General features: G+C 43.3%; 1 protein-coding gene across 1 annotated transcript in view; it reads right to left on the bottom strand.

The window, feature by feature from the left end:
• Positions 1-312: 312 nt before the first annotated feature.
• GABRR3 (gamma-aminobutyric acid type A receptor subunit rho3) overlaps positions 313-23,064 on the bottom strand; it is a 46,647-nt gene continuing 23,895 nt past the window's right edge. Inside the window, exons 6-9 of the mRNA XM_043893050.1 lie at positions 22,652-22,792; positions 16,495-16,647; positions 8,963-9,159; positions 313-1,007 (exon numbers count right to left, since the gene is read on the bottom strand). Of these exons, the coding sequence (XP_043748985.1) occupies positions 705-1,007; positions 8,963-9,159; positions 16,495-16,647; positions 22,652-22,792 (794 nt within the window). The 3' untranslated portion in view covers positions 313-704. The remainder of the gene's footprint in view (positions 1,008-8,962; positions 9,160-16,494; positions 16,648-22,651; positions 22,793-23,064) is intronic.

A 23,064-nucleotide genomic window follows, 5' to 3' on the forward strand; every position in this document is an offset into this window, starting at 1 on the left:
AAGAAGGAATCTCTTCATGAGGATCTCAGCTGTGTGACAGTCCGTGGTGCCACCTTGATACTAACATTCTTCCTCAGAAAGATCCAGTACTGCCAGGGAATCTGTCAGCTGGCTAGCACTAAGGAACAGAGTTGCCCTGAATTATTGGCATTGAAAAGTTTTTACTGAAAGTGAAAACTCAGTTGTGTCCGACTCTTGGCGACCCCATGGACTATAGCTTACCATGCTCCTCCATCCATGGGATTTTCCAAGCAAGAGTTGCCATTTCCTTCTCCAGGGGATCTTCCTGACCCAGGGATTGAACGTGGGTCTCCCGCATTGTAGGAAGACGCTTTACCATCTGAGCCACCATGGGCATAGTCCAGCTTAATTTTTCACTCAAATGCAGATAATTTACATTTAGAAAGCAAGGAGACTCCAGATAAAGTAGGTACAAAGCCCTTCCCTATGGAAATTGGTTTTCCATCCTATGCATGCCTGTGACCCTTACTGATAGAGCCAAATTCTCCTAAGACCTTAAACTCTTTCCTTGATGTAAATCAGTCAACTTTCACATTTTCTTTAGGACAGGACAGGTGATTGGCTGACTCCAGTTTAATCTGGCACCATCCAACTTTATAGTTAAGAGTTGGTGGTTTTTGTTGTTGTTGTTGTTTTTAACATAATCTGACTCCAAACACATTTTATCAATTGGGATTTCCTCTTCAAACATAAATACTCCAGTAGAACAAATTAAACGTAATGTACACAGTGGGAAATAAAATCCTTGAATAGGTGTCAATGACATGGTTGTTCTCCAGAATGATTCTACCAACCTGCCCTCCTAAGGATTTTCTCCTCTTTATCCGAGGTGAATCTGCACTGCGGTTGCTTATGCATCTTGCTTGCAAGGCGTCCTCTTCTGAGTGTAGAGAAAAGGAAGTCTGGTCCATGTCAATCTTACTGTCACGGTAACAACCATCGAAGGCCATGGCTTGAGTTGCCTCAATACTGTACATTCTAGAAATCTAACAAAAAGACTTTATTAGTAAGTCATGAATATGGTTTTAGGAGAAGGAATTACAGTCAAAATCTAAAACAATCAGATTTTTAAAACAGTTTTAATAAATACAAAGAATGCTTTGCTTAAAGAGTAAAACTCTAGTTTTGCTTCTGGTGTCTGATTAAAAGTCATTTTCATCATAAATGGAAAACATCATCTTAGACATCCATTTTTAATATGGATTTAAGCAGCGAGCATTATACAAATATTTGAGCATTATACAAATAAATGTACTACAACTGTAATTGAAAATGTTTTCTGATTTAGTCCTGGCCTGATAGACTGTAACACTCAATGTTTGTTTCCCCAAGAGGGAACATTGTTTCAGGTGTTTCTTTTTGTTTCTGAGTAGTGTGAATTGTTTGCTCTAAGTTTGTGAATCGAAATGGAATATGATGTATCAACTAAATGGACTTGTTTTTCAATGTAGTTTTCCTTTTTAGAAAAAACATAGCAGTGTGCTTAATCTGTGTTTTGTTTTTTTTTTTTTCCGTCCCAAAACAGAATAATAGCATCTGGTGATCCATTTATGCTTGAATGTGGGATGGAGGTAGCCAATGATTTTGCCTGCTCTTTTAAAATGAAAATTGGTCAAGCCTTCCCACTTTTGTTGAAAAGTACCTTTAAATGTTATTAACACAGCTCAATTAAACAAGTTGAAATTGGCTTTTTTTTTTTTTTAAGGAGTGAATTATCACTGCTTTCTGGCTCCACTGCCTGACTGAATGTAAGTACTATATTTCTTGAAGGTTTTATTCTGAGGGAGATAGTGGTTCTCCCTGGGACAGATGCTTCCCTGGTGGCTCAGATGGTAAAGCGTCTGCCTGCAATGCGGGAGACCCGGGTTCGATACATGGGTCAGGAAGATCCCCTGGAGAGGGAAATGGCAACCCACTCCAGTACTCTTGCCTGGAAAATCCCATGGATGGAGGAGCCTGTAGGCTACAGTTCATGGGGTCACAAAGAGTCGGACAGCGACTTCACTTTTTCTTTTCTGGTACAGAGCTGTGTCCCAGAAGCAGCTATCACTAATTGCTTTCTGAGAAAACAAAATCTCTTTTTGATCTATAGGGAGGTTTAAAAATGAACAAATATGGACAGGCTACCGCTGGATGAAAGTACTCTGAATTCCAATCGGAGGCTGCAGAGTAAATTCTGCCAAAACGTATATTTCATTTGTACTGACTCAAAAGCCTAATATTTTACTGAATTCAAGACACATAGGGACGATATTGTGAAATTAGTAAACTAACCAGCGAACCATATTCGAGTTATGTTGTCCCTTTTTGTTTTAGTCCCGGAAACTTTCCATAGTAATATGAAAATGGGTAAAATAAACATGAAATAGCATCAGGATTGAATTACTAACCAATGGCCAACAATAACATTAATAATATATTCAACTCTGGATCGGAGGATAGAATAACTATGTATAGTCCCCTTGGTGGTTTTGCTAGCCACCCAGAACTCTGCTGAGTCGTCTCACTGAGCATCCACACTTTTATCTTAAGAAAAATGTCACTGCGGTGCTATGCACAGTTATGTCTAACTCTTTGTGACCCTGTGGACTGTAGCCGCCAGGCTCCTCTGTACATTGAATTCTTCAGGCAAAAATACTGGAGTGGGTTATCATTTCCTACTCCAGGGGATCTTCCCAACCCAGGGGTCAAACATGGGTCTCCTGCATTGCAGACGGTTTCTTTAATGTTTGAGTCATCAGGAAAGTCCCAAAAATGTCATTAGCATGTTAAGAAAAGATAGACTCTTCTATGAAAAACAAGGGTACCATTTTCTTTCTCCATTATGATAATTTAGATCTCTAAAACTGATTAAGTACACAATTTACCAGCAGGCTGCTAATTTCCACAAGTAGGTGAGTTGGCTGTTTCAACAGAAAGAGCTTTTGAACTGGTCTTTATTTTTTTCTCTCCAGCTTACAAATTAGCACATAACTAAGGCATAATATAGCTAAAGTGTAGATCTGAGTGTCTTAGACTGAATTCTAAGTCCTAGAATTAGTAAAACATTTCGGTGAAGGAATAAGAAATAAAATATTAATACCTTCCTTTCTCCTTTCTGGGCAAAGGTCAACACTAGGGACAGATTTTCCATGGCCCTGGCTGTTCTCCCAGCTCTTGGTGTCTGGGGGCTGGGATGGGGGGGTGGTTGGGACAGGTGTGTGGTGGTGGTGATGGGCTGGTGTTGGGGGGGTGGTTGGGACAGGTGTGTGGTGGTGGTGATGGGGTGGTCTTGGGGGGTGGTTGGGACAGGTGTGTGGTGCTGGTGATGGGGTGGTGTTGGGGGGGGTGGTTGGGACAGGTGTGTGGTGCTGGTGATGGGGTGGTGTTGGGGGGGTGGTTGGGACAGGTGTGTGGTGCTGGTGATGGGGTGGTGTTGGGGGGGTGGTTGGGACAGGTGTGTGGTGCTGGTGATGGGGTGGTGTTGGGGGCTGGTAGGGACAGGTGTGTGATGGTGGTGATGGGGTGGTGTTGGGGGGGTGGTTGGGACAGGTGTGTGGTGGTGGTGATGGGGTGGTGTTGGGGGGCTGGTTGGGACAGGTGTGTGGTGGTGGTGATGGGGTGGTGTTGGGGGGCTGGTAGGGACAGGTGTGTGGTGGTGGTGATGGGGTGGTGTTGGGGGGTGGTTGGGACAGGTGTGTGATGCTGATGATGGGGTGGTGTTGGGGGGGTGGTAGGGACAGGTGTGTGATGGTGGTGCTGGGGTGGTGTTGGGGGCTGGTTGGGACAGGTGTGTGATGGTGGTGATGGGGTGGTGTTGGGGGGGTGGTTGGGACAGGTGTGTGGTGGTGGTGATGGGGTGGTGTTGGGGGGCTGGTAGGGACAGGTGTGTGGTGCTGGTGATGGGGTGGTGTTGGGGGGCTGGTAGGGACAGGTGTGTGGTGCTGGTGATGGGGTGGTGTTGGGGGGGTGGTTGGGACAGGTGTGTGGTGGTGGTGATGGGGTGGTGTTGGGGGGGTGGTTGGGACAGGTGTGTGGTGGTGGTGATGGGGTGGTGTTGGGGGGGTGGTTGGGACAGGTGTGTGGTGCTGGTGATGGGGTGGTGTTGGGGGGGTGGTTGGGACAGGTGTGTGGTGCTGGTGATGGGGTGGTGTTGGGGGGTGGTTGGGACAGGTGTGTGGTGGTGGTGATGGGGTGGTGTTGGGGGGTGGTTGGGACAGGTGTGTGGTGGTGGTGATGGGGTGGTGTTGGGGGGGTGGTTGGGACAGGTGTGTGGTGGTGGTGATGGGGTGGTGTTGGGGGGGTGGTTGGGACAGGTGTGTGGTGCTGGTGATGGGGTGGTGTTGGGGGGTGGTTGGGACAGGTGTGTGGTGGTGGTGATGGGGTGGTGTTGGGGGCTGGTAGGGACAGGTGTGTGGTGGTGGTGATGGGGTGGTGTTGGGGGGCTGGTTGGGACAGGTGTGTGGTGCTGGTGATGGGGTGGTGTTGGGGGGTGGTTGGGACAGGTGCGTGGTGGTGGTGATGGGGTGGTGTTGGGGGGTGGTTGGGACAGGTGTGTGGTGGTAGTGATGGGGTGGTGTTGGGGGGGTGGTTGGGACAGGTGTGTGATGGTGGTGATGGGGTGGTGTTGGGGGCTGGTAGGGACACGTGTGTGGTGGTGGTGATGGGGTGGTGTTGGGGGGGTGGTTGGGACAGGTGTGTGGTGCTGGTGATGGGGTGGTGTTGGGGGGGTGGTTGGGACAGGTGTGTGATGGTGGTGATGGGGTGGTGTTGGGGGCTGGTAGGGACAGGGATGTGGTGCTGGTGATGGGGTGGTGTTGGGGGGGTGGTTGGGACAGGTGTGTGGTGCTGGTGATGGGGTGGTGTTGGGGGGGTGGTTGGGACAGGTGTGTGGTGCTGGTGATGGGGTGGTGTTGGGGGGGTGGTTGGGACAGGTGTGTGGTGGTGGTGATGGGGTGGTGTTGGGGGGCTGGTAGGGACAGGTGTGTGGTGGTGGTGATTGGGTGGTGTTGGGGGCTGGTAGGGACAGGTGTGTGGTGGTGGTGATGGGGTGGTGTTGGGGGGGGGGTGGGACAGGTGTGTGGTGGTGGTGATGGGGTGGTGTTGGGGGCTGGTAGGGACAGGTGTGTGATGGTGGTGATGGGGTGGTGTTGGGGGCTGGTAGGGACAGGTGTGTGGTGGTAGTGATGGGGTGGTGTTGGGGGGTGGTTGGGACAGGTGTGTGGTGGTGGTGATGGGGTGGTGTTGGGGGGGTGGTTGGGACAGGTGTGTGATGGTGGTGATGGGGTGGTGTTGGGGGGTGGTTGGGACAGGTGTGTGGTGCTGGTGATGGGTGGTGTTGGTAGGAAATGAGCTTTGCTTAGTGCTAGGGGTGGTTTAGTCACTAAGTTGTGTCTGAACTTGTAACCCCAGGACTGTAGCCCACCAGGCTCCTCTGTCTATGAGATTTCCCAGGCAAGAATACTGGAGTGGGTTGCCATTTCCTTCTCCAGGGGATCTTCCTGAACCAGGGATCGAACCCACATCTCCTGCATTGCAGGCAGATTCTTTCATGGTTTCACAGGGAGGAGCTCTATTACCTAACATTCCTGGTCTTTCTTATCATCCCTCAATCACTCCACCTGATGGGTTTGGAGGAGGGAACTAGCATGTGTGGCTTAGCCCCTTTGGAGTTACTTTTGGATCTGCATTGCTGTCCAGGTTTATTCTCTGAAATGAGGTAAAGGAGACTGTCCCTACAGAGAAATCCTGAATCATCAAAATTTTCCCATGACCAGGGAGAGTAAGTACATTGAATACAGGGATGAAATATTAGTGGGACCCCCTGGCTCACAGATCTAAGGCACTTTCTCCAAACTACTTTACCAGTAACAAAGGTAAGATCATCACATCCATCTTTCTGGCTGCTACATCTCTCTCTCCCTCAAACTGCTTTCCCAACTGAGCTACAGAGAGGAGAGGTATCATCGATTAGCCCCCAAACCTTCAGATAGATCTTTCTTCCTTGTGTCTCACCAAAGCATCCCAGCCCTTTAAAGATCTCAAACAACCTGTTCCCAAAACTGCTACTCCTTCAGGGCATATGCTCTGGGCATGAGTCACAATAAGAATGTAACATTTGTGTAGTGTGACATAGTTTGCAAAAATTTCAGGTGCATTTATTATAACATTTGATCTTTACAACAAGGTAATAGAGAAGAAATTCCACGTTTTGCAAATACAGAATGAGACAGTCTGGGATACTGAGCTAAGTTGTTAAGTTTGGCATCACTTCTGACTCCAAATCTGTGCTCTTTCCTTTGTCGCACAAACATGTGAAGGGCAAGTAGGACTCTTTTTTGAGATAATTGCACCTTTGAAGGAGGCTTAGAATGGTGGTTTCCAGAGGCTGGGTGGGGGGAGGGGAAATGGGGAGTTGTTTAATGGGTACGGAGTTTCTGTTTTGCAAGGTGAGCACTTTCTGGAGATTGGTTGTATACAACAATGTAAATATTCTTAATACTACCAAACTGTACACTTACAAACAATTCAGATGGCAAGTTATATGTTATGTGCATTTTACTACAATTAAAAATAAAAAATATCTTTTAAAGTGAATGATGCTTATTAACTCAAAAGAATCTCTTCTGTGGTACACAGAAGTTTGTGTACAACTTGACCAAGTGAAAAAAATTCAGGTTATGTGAGCACAGATGTTCTGGTGGGGGTGGTTGGGGGTACAGGTGAGAAGGCAAAGATGTAGGTATTTGGGAGTCAAAGAACTAGATACAGGTGGCCAAAATCACTGTAGTGCCTCTTTCTTCAGGAAAGAAACTACTCCCCACACAAAAACAAAACAAAATAAAAAAAGGACAAAATTCTTTTTCTCATCACAGTTTTCTCTTTCACTTCACAGCTTACCTAATCATTGCTGTTCACAGCGTGGCTGTGGATCAATGGAATCTGGGCCATCTTAGAAATGCAGACTCTTAGCTCCCACCCAGACCTACTGAGCGAGAATCTTAAATCCCAGGTGAGGTGAGCGTTCTGATCACTGCATGCTTGTCTAAAACCTGATTTTCTCACACCTGCATAGCAATCACTGTGGGCGTGTATGTGACAGAGACACCTACTTCCGTGCTGTCGACAAAAGGAACTAAAGAATCTCTGATGAAGCAAAATCAGCTTCCATTACAATTTTGACTCAAAGGATATGAAATTTTAAAAATGAAGTAGCATTATAGGCGATCTGAATTGCGATTGCAGGTCTGCTGGCTGTGGATCTTTCAGCAAATTACTTCACTTCACTAAAACGCTTCTGTTTCAGTTTAAAAATAGAGATAATAACCTCTCTAAGGCCCACATCATGGAGCCAATATGAGGGTTCAGTTCAAGAAGAGGATACAAAAATGTTCTTTTTAAAAAGGATGAAATAATCTCAGTAGAAGTATAAAAAATATTAAATAATGTTTTGCTGTGTATAAATACTCATTTAAGAATTTCTTCTTAAACCAGTGTGAATATATCACATTAAAATTATTGCATATTTATATATACACATCCTATGAATATATATATATATATATACACACTATACACACACACACACACACACACACACTTTGGCCATATAAAATACTTTGGCCACCTAATGCGAAGAACCAACTCATTGGAAAACACCCTGGTGCTGGAAAATATTGAAGGCAAAAGGAGAAGAGGACACAGAGGATGAGATGGTTGTATAGCATCATTGACTCAATGGACATGAACTTCGGCAAACTCGGGAAGATGATGGAGGACAGGGAGGTCTGGAGTGCTGCAGTCCATGGGCTTGCAAAGAGTTGGATATGACTTAGCAACTGAACAACAACCACACATATATATGTGTATCAGATTAATTTGTGTGTATGTATGTATGAATACACACATATTAATTTGATCCGCTAGGTTTCTGAAGTAAAATAGCATGTTTCAGTTCTCATAACAACAGGAAATTGGTGCCCCAACCCTTTGTGAAGGAAGCAGGTAGAGATCAATCAATCCAGATTGATAAAGCAATGTCACAAGAAGTATGTGCCAACACTTAGGACCCAGAAGGCACCTTGTTCCCTGTATATGGTGAAGAGGAGAACCTTCCTTTATGCTCTACCACTCACCTGAGTGACAAGAAAAGAAAGATAAATCCTAGCTCTTGGTGGAGATCTATCATTTACTGGTTGAGAGCACAGCCTTTGGAGTCGGAGAGCTCCAGAAGCATATCCTGAGTCCTCTGAAGCTGCATGACCTTGGTCAAGTTACTCCCCAACTGCTCCTACTTCACCTCTGTGAAATGAAGGCGATAAAGTACTGACCTCTTTGGGTTACAGTGAGAATGAAGTAATAAAATATGTTGGGTGGTTAGCACAAAGCCAACAGATAAGAAACACTCATTAAACGTTAGAGATCATCATCACTGGGCTTCCCTAGTGGCTCAGATGGTAAAGAATCTGCCTGCAGTGCAGAGACCTGGTTTAATCCCTGGGTCAGGAAGATCTCCTGGAGAAAGGAAAGGCTACCCATTCCAGTATTCCTGCCAGGAGAATTCCATGGATAGAGGAGCCTGGCAGTTCATGGGGCCACAGAGAGTTGGACAGGTTTGAGTGACTTACACACACATATACACCATCATCATCATCATCTCCATGAAAGGATATGATTTGTACACCAACCCCTTCTTTTCGAGGGTTAGAGTCATGCAGGGGAGCACAATGTGAGAAATTCCTCATACAGAAAACCTCCCGGCAAAACCTTCCTTTGGGATGCCAAGGAAACCAGCCAGCACAGAGCAGAAAGAGTAAAGTTCAAGATCATTCGTCACAAACTTGCATTCTGCCAAGTTACATGAACTTCATACAAGGGTTGCAATACTGCCAGGAGAGGGAGTGGATGAGGATAGCCTTCTTCACATTCCGAAAAGGATCCGGCAGTGAAAGCAAGGCAGTACCTTCCCGGTCTTCTTGAATCGTCTCCGCTCTTCCACGGTGGTGAGGTAGTTCACGGCTGCGTACTCAATGACCGACAGGAAGACAAAGAGGGAGCTGACCCACAGGTACACGTCCACAGCCTTGACGTAGGACACCTGGGGCATGGAGGCACTCACCCCAGAGAGGATCGTGGACATGGTCAGCACCGTGGTGATTCCTGCCATGCAAGAACAGTGATGAGCTCAGTGACAGCCCCATTCAGCTTCAGGGTCCAGGGCCAGAGGACACCAGGGGGGCAATTTCCAGGTCGCTATCTGCTGATCACAGGTGTGTGAGGGCCGTGGAATCTCAGCAGGTCAACCAAGTACAGCTTGAGCCTAAGCCAGAACCTCTCCTTGGGTTTCTCTTCCTGTGTCTTTTTCTTACCCTCAGCCCCTCTGTCCATAATGTTCCCCTTCCCTCCAGCTAAAGTTTCCAGAGTCAGACGTGTCCCTAAGGATTCATGGCTCCCAACCTTAGCTGGGACTCTTTTAACCATCCCAGAAAAGTAAAAAAGTATTCCATTTTTAAAAATTCTTCTGAGATTGTCTATACCAATTTTTTCAGATCCTGCACAAATGCATTAATATACGATATTTGTTTTTCTCTTTCTGACTTCCTTCACTCTGTATGACCATCTCTAGGTGCATCCATGTCTCTGCAAATGAGCCAGTTTTGTTCCTTTATGTGGCTGAGTAATATTCTATTGTATTGTTGCAAGCAGAAATAGAGACACAGACATAGAGAACAAACATGAATATCAAGGGGGGAAAGAGGGGAATATGAGTTGGGAGGTTGAGATAGACACATATACACTGTTGATACTATGAATAAGATAGATAACTAACGAGAAACTGCTCTGTGGGGACCTAAATGCGAAGGAGATCCAAAGAAGAGGGGATATTCCAAAGAAGAGTCAGTATAACTGACTCACTGTGCTATATAGCAGAAACTAATGGAACACTGGAAAGCAACCATACGCCAATAAATTGTTTTAAATTGAAGGATAATTGCTTTACAGAATTGTGTTGGTTTCTGCCAAACATCAACATGAATCAGCCATAGAAAAAAAATTCTTCTGAAAAAGAAATTAATTCTAAAACCATTTCCACCCCTATTCCCCATCATGTCACAACTTTTACTGTTAAAAAAGTATCTTCATGTCAATCTTAAATCTTTCGTTGGCCAGGGAGTGCTCTTCCGCGGCGTTAAAGATTGCTGTCCCTGTGGTTTTCTTTCACACAGAATACTCACAGCCCATGGTCATTGCTATCGCCTGGTCCCTTGTTACTGAAGCTACAGCTCAGCTGAGACTCAGTTTGAAAGCGTGGTGCTGGAGGCTTGGTTCCGATAAGTCTTTACTAAGCAGCTGCTAAACACCGGTTACTTTTTGCCCCGCCCCTCCCGTTCCCCTGTCTCCTATTGTTCCCACTTCTTCCCTACTATTCTCTTCTCACTACTTTCCCTTTCATTTCCTTTTCTTCTCTTCCTTTCCCTTCTTTCATCCCTGCAATGGGCATCAGAGGCAATGAGATCAAGATTCTGGGGGACAAGGGAGAAAGGAGCGACTGAGATTTCCTTAATAAAAATGACAACTTTAGGGGAGATCTTCTGTGTCTACACTAATTTCTCAGAGGGACGGTGCAAGAGTGCCGCCTGGAGAGAAAGCCTAGTATTGTAAGTATGCAAAATGTATGCTGGCTGGCGTGGTTTTCTTTCTTAACTTCCCACCAGGGAGGTGCAAATGGAGTCCTTAATGATTTTTGTAAGTTGTGAGGACATTTTAATAGCAGACAGAGTCCCAAACAGCAGGAAGAACACGGTGATTTACTCCTAAAAGGTTCAGACCCTGCAGGTGGACAGCCCTCACCCACACATTCCTACCTTTTCACCAAATTCTATCCTTCTGTGAGGTTTTCATCTGAGGGAGGCCCATATCAAAGACAATGACAGTGCTACAGAGCTATTCAATTTCAAATTAAGTTTTTTTCCTGTGGATGGTGGAGACCAAAGCAATTTGGCAATCTGACAGTCACCCTGGGAGGACCGGAAATCTCACCTTCACATGGATTGGAACTCCAGAATAAGAAACCTAAATGCTTCCCCAGCAGGTACCATTACATGCAGGCCGCCGACCCACTGAGTCTCAGGTCTCCCCAGCAGTGGTCATGTCAACAGTGCATGTTGGTGGATACCGTTAGCATTCCTTGCTACATAAACATGGAGCTATGAAATTTTTATTAAGGTACGGGTGTACGTATAGCTGAAGCTGAGGTTAATAAGTACAACTTGTTTGCTTTTATTGAATGTTTACCCACCACACACCTAGGTAAATATTAGCCACACACGGCAGAAAAGAAATAAGAGTGCAGAGTAGCTGATTAGCCTGAATTTTGTCAGGAGCAGAATTGAAACCTTCTCTCTGAATATAGAAACCCATGCTTTTTTTCATGCAAACCTGTGGCCTCTCACTCTGAACCTGTAAAGGAAACTTCCTTTTGTTTTTAAGATTATAGACCAGTCTCTATATATGGAGTATCTCTGAGACAAGATGCTATAACACTGAGTGTAGAATTATGTCAGGAAGCATGAAGGTATTTTGTGCTTTTCAAGAGGCCAGAAGTCTTATTCTGTCAGGATTTCACTGGTAAAACTATGAAAATCCTAAATGAACATTCCTGTTTAGTCGCTTACTTTATTTGTGCAAAATTTTTAAAATGTTTCCTCTTACTGGGTTTTGAAGATATGGAAGATAGAACTTGATTTTTTTTTCAGTGACAGTAACATGAGGCTTAGCACATGCAATAAGGGTTTAGAAAAACACACAAATACATGCTCTTGTCATGTATTTCGAATTGATGACTGTTGAGTCAATAAAAGGGGATTGGATCATTTATATTTGCAGATAGCAATAAACTAGCAGTCATTTTCTTTAAAAGGGTGCTTAGTCCAACTAAATAATGGTAAGTTTATTTATTTTTAAACCAGCATTCTAGATTTTTCTGTTTAAAAGAAGCAAATGGGGAAGGCGGGGAGTGGGGAGAAGGGAGTAAAGGATGAGAAAACTGATGTATAAATTCCTAAAGCAATAGAATTTAGATTGAGGAGTATTACAGCTACATTAAACACACTTATTATGTCTTGAGCCGCCCCTTAGAAATACATTAATCTTGACAAATTGTATTCCTTCTAAGCCCATTAAAGTTAACACTGCAATAAAGGAGTTTTGAATTATATGAAGTGAGTATTTAGTCAAAGAAAGGGCCTGTATTGGAATTAGAGAATTATCTTCCCACCTACTGAAATTGCTATGCATAGGGAGTAAAGCATTGAGACAATAGTTAGCCTGGCCCCTGGGACTCAACTTCCCTGAGCTGTGCAGTTTCTCCCCTCTATTAATTCTTAAGATCACATATGAGATCGTAGGAGCCCTTCAGTGAGGGAAGGATTGTTTATCTATTTTTGTTTCTCATTGGCTATGTCTTGCCACACATGTCAGGGGTGTGGGGCACCATGCCAGGAAAGGATGGCATTTCCTGAACTGGCAGAAGACTAAAGAGGTGGTAACTGACAGACAGCTCAGATCAGACTTCAAGTGCCTCTGGGGGGTGGGCGGACAGTGAGAGAGAAAGCTCTGAAAGAACTTCAGCATGATCTCAGCTTCTGAGTGGATTAAATGGGATGCAATGCAAAGGCCATTGGATTAGGAGTCAGAGGGGGAACTAGAGAAAGGAAGGAAGCTTTGGTTGAATGCTTCGGGCATTTGTGAGGGCATGAAAGCCTACAGATGACACTTAGAACCACTAGGTCAGTTCACCCCCTCAGTAGCTGTGTTGTAGGGAGCTCGTTTGAAAGGAAAGATGTCTACATTCATCTTGAAATGAGTAAAAACATTTTGCCTGTGGGCCAAGGCAGAAAGAAAATATTAAGTGACGTAAGGGAGAGGAAGGTAGGCTGGATACCCCAATACTGCTCTTTGGACAGAAAGTACCAACCATTATCTCACAGATGTGGTGCCGGAATCCACTGCATAGATGTTCTAGTTACTTCCATAATGGTAAAATGAATAGCTTCTAAGTATTATTTTCCAGGTATGTGGCATATCCTCCATTATGCATTTTTCTTTATGAATGAATACATGTCTGAAAGTTTTAGTTGCCTTCCTCTGCCAGGAAATATCTATTTCCTGATAAATGACCCCATTACTTCATACATTGTATGTGAAGGGGATACCCAACAGGAATGCAGAGGGTCCCAACAGGAATGATGGAGGCAAGCGAGGAAGGAAGAAGATGAGAGAAGGGAGAAGAGAACCCTTCATGACAGTAAAAACATCCTTGAACAATTCTGTAAGAGTTCTTCACTCTTTCTCCACGTAAAATTGACTGGAATCATAGACTAGAATTTTAACCCAATACGTACTCTGAATTATGATTGCTTTTATCTCTAGTAATAGACTTGCCTAATCACAACTGATACTCTGTGCTGTTCTGCCTCTGTTGTTCTTTATCTGAAACGTGACAGACGTGGAAGGGTTTTAACCAGCAAATGATTCATCCTCAGTCAGCAAATTAACCCAAATGCAGAAGAGTCTTAATGAGAAATGAATCATCATTGTTTTCAGTTAATAACAGCTATTAAACACATGGTGGGCGAAACAGTGGCAGTCTGACAACTATATATTAAGCACAAAATACATGCAGGGCACTGTGCTAGTCACCATCCTTGAAGAACTCATATTCTAATAGAGAAGACAAGATGAGCTGCCAAGCCACCCCACAGCTGAACGTGAAATAGATGAAGCAGGTTCCTTAGGATAGATACACAGTGCTCTGTGGTTCAAAGATGAGAGAGGTCATAACTGCCTGAAACCAGCAGTAAAGGCTTTTGGCTTGTTTAGAAATGGCTAAATTTGCCAGAGAAAGACAGGTAGGGAGGGCATTCCAGGTAGAGTGGGAGTCAGAACAAATGTCCAGAAGTGAGATAAGCAAGATAGGCATGAGGGCCTGTTTGAGAACACTGCATATTCAAATTGACTGAAGCTTATTAGGGTAAGTCTGGGGCTCAGGCAGTAAAGAATCTGCCTTCAGTGCCAGAGACCCAGGTTTGATCCCTAGGTTGGGAATATCCCCTGGAGAAGCAAATGGCAACTCACTCCAGTATTCTTGCCTGGCGAATTCTATGGACAGAAGAGCCTGGTGGGCTACAGTCCATGGGGTTGCCAAGAGTCAGACACAACTAAGCTACTTTCACTATTAGGGCAAGTATTTTGGGGCAGGGATGTGGCTGAAAATTTGGCAAATGAAAACACAGAATACTCAGTTATCTTTGAATTTCAGATAAACAATGAATAATGTTTCAGTATCAGTGTGTTCCATGCAATATTTCAGATGTTCCTATACTAAAACATTATTTGGTGCCTAAATAAAACACAAATTTAACCCAGTGTCCTGTATTTTATCTGACAAGCCTCAAGGGACACCTTGAATTCTGAGTTGAGTGTATTTAAACTCCAATCACGTTTGAGATTGAGAGTATGATGATCACATTTGTGTCTTAGAAGTATCGCTCTGGTGGTAGGGTTGAACTTGGGCAAGACAAAAAGGAGGTGAGCTAAGCAATAACAAGGCTTCTGCAAGCCCAAACTCCATCTTTGTAAAAAGTAGTAAGAGGTATCCCTTCCTCTGGAGGATGTCACGCCAAACGACGTGCCAAGGAGCTTGGGCTGGATCTCTGCACCCCGCGAGGTGCACCTGTAAGTTAGGAGTTTGGGAGTAACAGATACACACCACTATATATAAAAGAGATAACAACAAGGACCTCCTGCATAGTGCAGGGAACTGTATTTAATATCCTGTAATATCCTATCATGGAAAGGAATCTAAATCACTTTGCTGTATCCCCAAAACTAACACAACACTGTAAATCAACTATACTTCAATAAACAATTAAATAAAAAAAAAAAAAACAGAGGGCGAAGTATCTATCAAAGAACCTGAGGGTGGGAGGAAACAAAAGCCTGAAAACAGAGTAATGTTCTAGAAATGTTTGTTCTATTAAAATGAAGGAGGGACACTTCTGGTTTGTATATTATTTTATATAAATCTGCCTAGCAATTTCCTAACTCTGGAGACACAAGAAGCACAGAATTTCAGTGTTGCACATTCAGTCCAACCTGCCAGCTTTTATTGCTGTCATTTTCATGATATAAGAGCTAAGCAGTCAGCTTCAGGATCCCATTGAAACTCTTGTCCATAAACCTTTAGAGACTGAATGCCTTTCTCCTTCTGTCTCAAGGGCTGGAAATGGGCCTTTAGTCTCCTCTTTGGGTCTATACTGCCCCGCTGCTGTCAGGACCAGGCTTGTCTGATATGAAGGAACAGCCACAATAATTTAGTTACTCATTCAGATGGTATTTTTCCCCTTAAAGACATTCAAGACTCAAATGCTTGTGAACTAAAACTTTTAGTAGGGGAAAGAGGTGAACAAGTCATTAATGTTAATGACAATTTATGTCTTTCAAATATCTTTAGAGGTATGCATGTAATTTGTCAGCATTAACTTAGAAATCACTCCTTCTGGAATGAATTGTGTGATAATTACGATGACTGTGAACCACTAATAACAATCTTCTCCCTAAATAGAGCGTTATGGGTGAAAGAACAAAATCAGCCCAAATGAGAGAGTTCTCCCCCAAACCAGCCAAGAAGGCAGGTGGGATTGACTCCTGGGTTCTCATTAAGTAAGATGTTGTCTCAGTACTTAGCTTGGGACCTCCACTCTGTAAGGACTCAATCAAAACCACTAAGTGGGTCTGAAGTGGTTTCCATAAATCTGTGTGTGTGACAGTGGCTTGTGATGTCTCTAGATAGAGTGACAATCACACCTGTTAATGAGGTGGCAATGTTTCCCCATTTGAAACCTCTGAAGTGCCACGACACCTAAAATCCTGCTGCTATTGATTCTGATTTTAGTGTTTATTAACAGGCTATGCCCTAATTTCTTTAAACTAAGGCTTATGTTTCCAAATTCAAGCATTCGGCTCTCCAAGAGGTAATTTATTAAGGTACCAATAGTAGAGTGTGAATTCATTTGAACTGAAAACTTCTGCAACGTAAGGGTTTGTCAGGCAAAGTGAAGTGAACTTGGGCAAGAGATGGGGCGGTTTTCTTGAAAGGCAGAACAGAGATATTTGTGAAGTGGGGCTGTTTATGCTTCATCACTTCACTCTCTGTCTTTCCTATCCTCCACCTTGGGTCAAGTTGGTGCAGTCTTTATACTGAATGTCTTGGTTTCCGAGGAAAGAGTCCAGCTACAATTTGCCCTATAGTTGTCAAGTCAAATCCTGAGTGCACATCATAACCATCCCTACTAACCCATCACCCTCTTTGCCTCTCCACGTATCACCAACTCACCCACCCTCCTCGCGGATGCTAATGTTAATGTTAATGCTAATGTTAAATGTTAATGTTTATCCCACATTAACATTTCACAAAGGTACAGAAAGACTCACCCAAGGAAACTCTTGCGGGGACAGCTCTTCGGTCGATCCAAAATGAAACCCAGGAAAGCATTACCATCAACATGGCTGGGAAATAGGTTTGCAGGACAAAGAAGAAAATATGCCTCCTTAGCACAAAGTTGATGAAAAGCCTATTATACCAACCTACGAGGAAAAGCCAAAGTTTTCGTCAGAACAGGCTTTTTTTGTGTGGAAATGCCATACTTAGTGATAACAACCTGCTTCTTTAGACTCCAAGCTCTTAGGTAACATGGAACTTAACCCACCCTTGTTTACCCAGTACTGGGATAAGACCTGGGCCTCCAATGTTGGTTGAACTAACTGAACTGCAGTAGGTTTAATTATCTGACTCAAAGATTCTCCTTTAAATTTCATATCTGCTGTTCGGGGATGAATGGTTATTATATTTTGTGGGATGGCCTTTAAAGACCTTTCTCCAAAATGTATTGTGTTTGCAGTGTTTCTGCAGGTGAAAAAGTCTTCAATATATGACTAATGACTGATGCAAGAGCCAATAAACCATTTATGAGCTATAACAAATGAAATGAAACTTTTCATCTGGAGGAAAAGATTCACAGCAGCTCCTCTGTCATTGGATTCCAAGTTAGGATCCAGATAACTAGGGATTCAAAGAGGGGCTGGGGGAAGGGAGTATCCATAAACTGTTTTTATTATTTCAAAGTTTCAAGGGTACCATTAATTTATCTATACTAATCTGCTGAAAAGTAGCCAAATGGTGTTTCTTTGCCTCTTGTTGGAATTATATAAATTCATGTCAGTATTAGTTTGTACTGATCAAAGCACCAGTTGTGGTCATGTCAATACGCGTAGTTGTTTAGTTTCCCATTTCACATTGGCTGCAAGGAACCAGCCTTGGTTCCTTGTTCAGAAGTTAAGAGCATGCTTTTGGACCCTCTATAGGACTTCTCTGATGCCATTTCCTGATAGCTACATGTTAGATTCTATATGATAACTTATGCTTATTTTACATTTTTCTTTCTCACATTTCTCTTTCATATCATCTTGCTTTATTTTACAACCGATGCCAATCTTATTAAATCTTTTCTAAAGTAAGCAATGAATAATGAAAAAAATGAAAATATACTTTTTATAAATAAGTGGTAAGATTAATTTTTCCATTACAAATGCAGTTTACTGTGATCCAAATTATTCAGGTCATAGAGACTATAGGTTAAAAATAATAAAATTAAATTATAGAAGTTGCAAAGTTGGAGAACTCTTCTACTCCCTCAGTAGTAATTTCTTAACCCAAGATGGCAAACTTACTAGACAGATCGGGCAAACATTTAGGCACTTAGCCTAAAACATACACCTAGTCAATCTGCACTGACTTTGCAGACTGTATGCCTAGTATTCTATTCTTAATTAGTTGCTGGTTACCCGTATTTTTCCTACTTGTTTTAGTTTCTCTCACTATCAGATGATATGCTTCAGGAACACTAAACAATTTCATTACCAAGGGTAATAAAAGATACATGATGTAGTGTACTCTAAAGTCAAAATATGCCTCTTTTTTAAGCTACTCATTGTCTTGTATTACCCATGTTACAGCCCACTTTATTATAGTTTGCAACTGAGAACTTTGATTATGGCTATAGAGTGGAATAATAGCACCTCTGATGTTATAGCTTCATATAATTATTGTGAGATTATAAGGGATAACGAAAAGCTGGAAAGTACTTCATAAAGACACACTTACGCATGTGCTTTTATGTTCTGAAAAGTATTTAGGTAACGAGGTCTTTTTTTAACCCATAATTTTCTGAATAATTTTTTTTTTGGCAACCAAGCAGGAGACATGTTGCTCTGCCCTGCAGTTTTTCTGGGAAGGGGAGATGAGGGATAGTTCTGTTGCTGAAGTTGTAGCTGGGAAGAGCTCCCTTGACCCACCAGGAAAGGTAGTGCTGCTCTGGGAAGGGGTGGAGCTCTCATTTCGGGAGTGGAAAAGGGTAGGACTCTATTTTTATATTTGACTACTGATAGCTCTCTAGCTTCACTTCTGCTCCACACCTGGGCAGGCTAGGAAGAGAGCCAGATGTTCTCTCTGTACTGATGGGAAGATCAAACCATGAAAACATGGCCCCATGCAAGGAGCCCTCACTTGAGTCCCACTTTCTAAGCACCAAAGAACCCCAAGTCAGAGGCCCCTTCCTGTTCTCTCAAGACATTTTCAGATGTGCTTTGAAGCCTTCCCTGCTCTCTCTAGACAACCTCATTATGTGAGCAATAAATCTCTTTATACCCTGTCAGCAGCTGTGTGCCATCACCAGTTTTGACATCTGAACCAAATTTTGGGTGGAAGTGTCCACCCCCCTCCAGCTGGTTGCCACATGGTAGAAAAAAAAGGAAGTTTATGAAAGAGAGAGAAGGGCTGGAGAACTGGCAGCAGAAACATGGAAGAGGCAGGCAGTAACTGGGCAGTTAGTCCAAGACAATGTTCAAGAAGATTTTTATATCCAAAGACTGCCACCTTCAATGGCCTGTTGATGCGAAGGCTTCATTCTGTGTTGAAAGGCTAAAGATGATGACATTGATAAAAATGGTGAAAATGATAGCTACTAGCTAGTATTTTTTAAGACAGAATCCTAAGTTATTGTTAAGTGTTATGTATTAAGTTAAATTATTAAGTGTTAAGTTATGTATCCTCACAAGTCTGCAAGGTAGAAAGTATTATGAAGCCAACTTAAGGATGAGGAAACTGAGGCTGAGGGAGATCAAGCAACTTGTCTAAGATTACATTTCTGATCAGTGGTAGAGCCAGGATTGGAACTCATGCAGTCTCTCTCTAGAGCATGTACTTCTAGCCCCTACATTACGCTGCAATAAAGATGAACTCTTCACTGCATCCCCCAAGGGCAGCAGTCATTTCTTTTTCCTTCTAAATTAACAGGGCATGATTCTGAGGGACACTGAGAGGCATGAGGGGACAGAGGTCCGCATCAACTTGTTAATACTGACAAGCATTGGTGAAGGCAATGCCAAGGGGAATAAGTGAGGACCTGGTGGCTCAACTCTCAAACGGAAGCTAAAGTTTCATAATTGTAACTATACTTCTGACTCTTGTAACTGAGCCAGAATGGTAGTCTTTTTCTGTATAGGTGATTTAAGAGTGGCAGTTATGGTGGTTGTTTTGATGATAGGAATGAAGACAAAATATAAAATATTTTTTATGAAACTAATATGTTTAAGTTGAGAAAAACACTTGAATTTGGCTCTCAGGTGACCTTGTTTGGTAATTCATGGATAATGTGAGGAAGAACTATTGCCTACTTGTGAACTAAAATAAACTTCTAAATGCTGATCTTTTTGAAACCTAAGAAATGCTTGAATGAACTCAGATATCATTAATGACTTGATATTTGAATACAACTTTCAAAATGCTTTTTTCTTCTCTTTTAAAAAAAAATAATGTTAGAGGCCCATTTTGGGCTCCCAGGTGGTGCTGGGGGTGAAGAATCTGCCTACAATGCAGGAGACTTGGGTTTGATCCTGAGTTGGGAAGATCCCCTGGAGAAGAAAATGGTAACTCTCTCCAGTATTTTGCCAGAAAAGTCCTATGGACAGAGGAGCCTGGCGGGCTACAGTCCATGGGGTCACAAAAGAGTCAGATATGACTTACTGACTGAGCGCACACACATACAGGGGCCCACTTTAATCTTTCTCGTTATAAAGGATGTCTGTGTAACAACAAAAAAATATAGAAGTATTGAAATAAAATTGAAAAATTCCCCAATATCTGTACTTACTTCTCATAGGCATATAAAGTGCAAGAAACTGATCAAGTCATTCAGTTGCTATTTATTGAGCATCTATCACGCCCCAGGCATGCTTGAGGTGCTGGGTGACAGACAGAGAACAATGCAGACAGATAGATCCCTGCACTCTCTCTAGTCAGGCATTCAGACAAGAAAGCAGTCAGACAGAGATGTGTTTCAGGAGGTGGTTAGTGCTGTGAAGACAAATACACACGGGGAATGGTGAGGAGGGCGGGTTATTGTGCATAGCATGGCTAGGAAAGCACTCTTTGAGGAGATGACATTTGAATAAAGTTCTGAGCAAAATGAGGAATCTGGTCATGAAAAAATCAGGGAGAACATGCCAGGCAAAGAAAGCTGAAAGCAGAACTCCTGCAGGTGGAATGAGGTGGGTGTGTTTGAAGACAAGCAAGAAGTGGGGAGACCAGGTCGCGGTGGTTGGTGAGGTCAGAGCCTGAGGCAGAGAGAGATCATGGAGGGCCTGTGGGCCATGATGAGAAGCTTAAATTCTGCCTTAAGTTTGGTGGAAAAACACCGCAGGGTTTTAACAGGAAAGAATTGTGCTCTTTACGTTTTCAAAAGAACACTCTGCTCTATGAAGAGGAGACTGCAGGGGCCTAGAGGAAGTAAGACATCGAGTTAAAGGTGTTTACATGATAAAGACAGAAATGTGTACAGATGGTATCTGACCTAGGCTGCTTTGACTTATTTTGACTTTATGATGGTACAAAAGTGATGCACAATCAGTAGAAACTGTACTTCCAGTTTTGAATTGTGATCTTTTCCCATGCTAGCCATATGTTCTGCCATGATGCCGGGCAGCAGCAGCAAGCCAGCTCTTGGTCAGCCCAAGGTCAGATCTTGAGGGCAAACAGCTAATATACTAGCAATCATTCGGTACCCAGACAACCATTCTGTTTCTTCAGTTTCAGTACCGTGTCCAATTGCATTACAGGACACAGTCAACACTTTAAGATAGGATATGCATTAGATGATTTGCCCAACCATAGGCTAATGTAAGTGTTCTGAGCCTGTTTAAGTTTGGCTACACTACTTTAGTGGATCACAATAAACTGTGGGAAATTCTGAAAGAGATGGGAATACCAGATCACCTGACCTGCCTCTTGAGAAACCTGTATGCAGGTCAGGAAGCAACAGTTAGAACTGGACATGGAACAACAGACTGGTTCCAAATAGGAAAAAGAGTACGTCAAGGCTGTATATTGTCACCCTGCTTATTTAACTTATATGCAGAGTACATCATGAGAAACGCTGGGCTGGAAGAAGCACAAGCTGGAATCAAGATTGCCAGGAGAAATATCAGTAACCTCAGATATGTAGATAACACCACCTTTATGGCAGAAAGTGAAGAGGAACTAAAAAGCCTCTTGATGAACGTGAAAGAGGAGAGTGAAAAAGTTGGCTTAAAGCTTAACATTCAGAAAACTAAGGTCATGGCATCTGGTCCCATCACCTCATGGGAAATAGATGGGGAGACAGTGGAAACAGTGTCAGACTTTATTTTTTGGGGCTCCAAAATCACTGCAGATGGTGACTGCAGCCATGAAATTAAAAGATGCTTACTCCTTGGAAGGAAAGCTTTGACCAACCTAGAAAGCATATTAAAAAGCAGAGACATTACTTTGCCAACAAAGGTCCGTCTGGTCAAGGCTATGGTTTTTCCAGTGGTCATGTATGGATGTGAGAGTTGGGCTGTGAAGAAAGCTGAGCACCGAAGAATTGATGCTTTTGAAGTGTGGTGTTGGAGAAGACTCTTGAGAGTCCCTTGGACTGCAAGGAGATCCAGCCAGTCTATCCTAAAGGAGATCAGTCTCCTGGGTGTTCATTGGAAGGACTGATGCTGAAGCTGAAACTCCAGTACTTTGGCCACCTCATGCGAAGAGTTGACTCATTGGAAAAGACCCTGATGCTGGGAGGGATTGGGGGCAGGAGGAGAAGGGGACGACAGAGGATGAGAAGGCTGGATGGCATCACTGAGTCAATGGACATGGGTTTGGGTAGACTCCGGGAGTTTGTGATGGACAGGGAGGCCTGGCATGCTGCGATTCATGGGGTCACAAAGAGTTGGACCCAACTGAGCGACTGAACGGAACTGAACTGACGCTACTTTATGATGTTCAGGAGGTTAGGTGAATTAAATGTATTTCAACTCATGATGGGTTTACTGGGAGGTACCCCATTGTCAGCTGAAGAAGACCTGTATTGCAAAGATAGAAATGGCTGCTGGGAAAAGAAGGATGATGTTATTGGTCAAATGGGAGGCTTGTTTGGACTCAGGACTAGCCTCATGTGCTTTGCAGACAGCAGATGCTCAATAAATGCTCATGACTTGTCTACACAGAATACCGCACCTGTGCTGCTATAGAAAGCAAATCCACTGGTTGCACTGAATTCCTCAATGAAAAACTGAGACAGGGAAATATGCTCATCGGTGTTTAGGGACTTGTTTCCATGTTTCCAATACAGCATTAGATCCTCCTCATTGTAAGCATCTAAGACAAGAAAATAACATCCCTGCAATTAGAATGAGCTCCTGTAAGTTCCACGAGGTCCATGATGGTGTTTTATAAAGTTCTGTATCCCCAGGGTCTGGTCCAATGTCATGGTTCTGAAATATATCTTTGCCAAAAGACTGATAATACCCATATCATAAAAAAAAAACCTCCCCAAATTAGGCCCTGATTACTGACAGAGTGTGGTTGGGTTTTCTCGTGCCCACATGATGCTTTAAAAACTCTCCAAACAGCTGCTCCCCTATCTGTGT

Source organism: Cervus elaphus, chromosome 31 (genome assembly GCF_910594005.1).
Source record: "Cervus elaphus chromosome 31, mCerEla1.1, whole genome shotgun sequence".
Classification (NCBI taxonomy): Eukaryota; Metazoa; Chordata; class Mammalia; order Artiodactyla; family Cervidae; genus Cervus; species Cervus elaphus.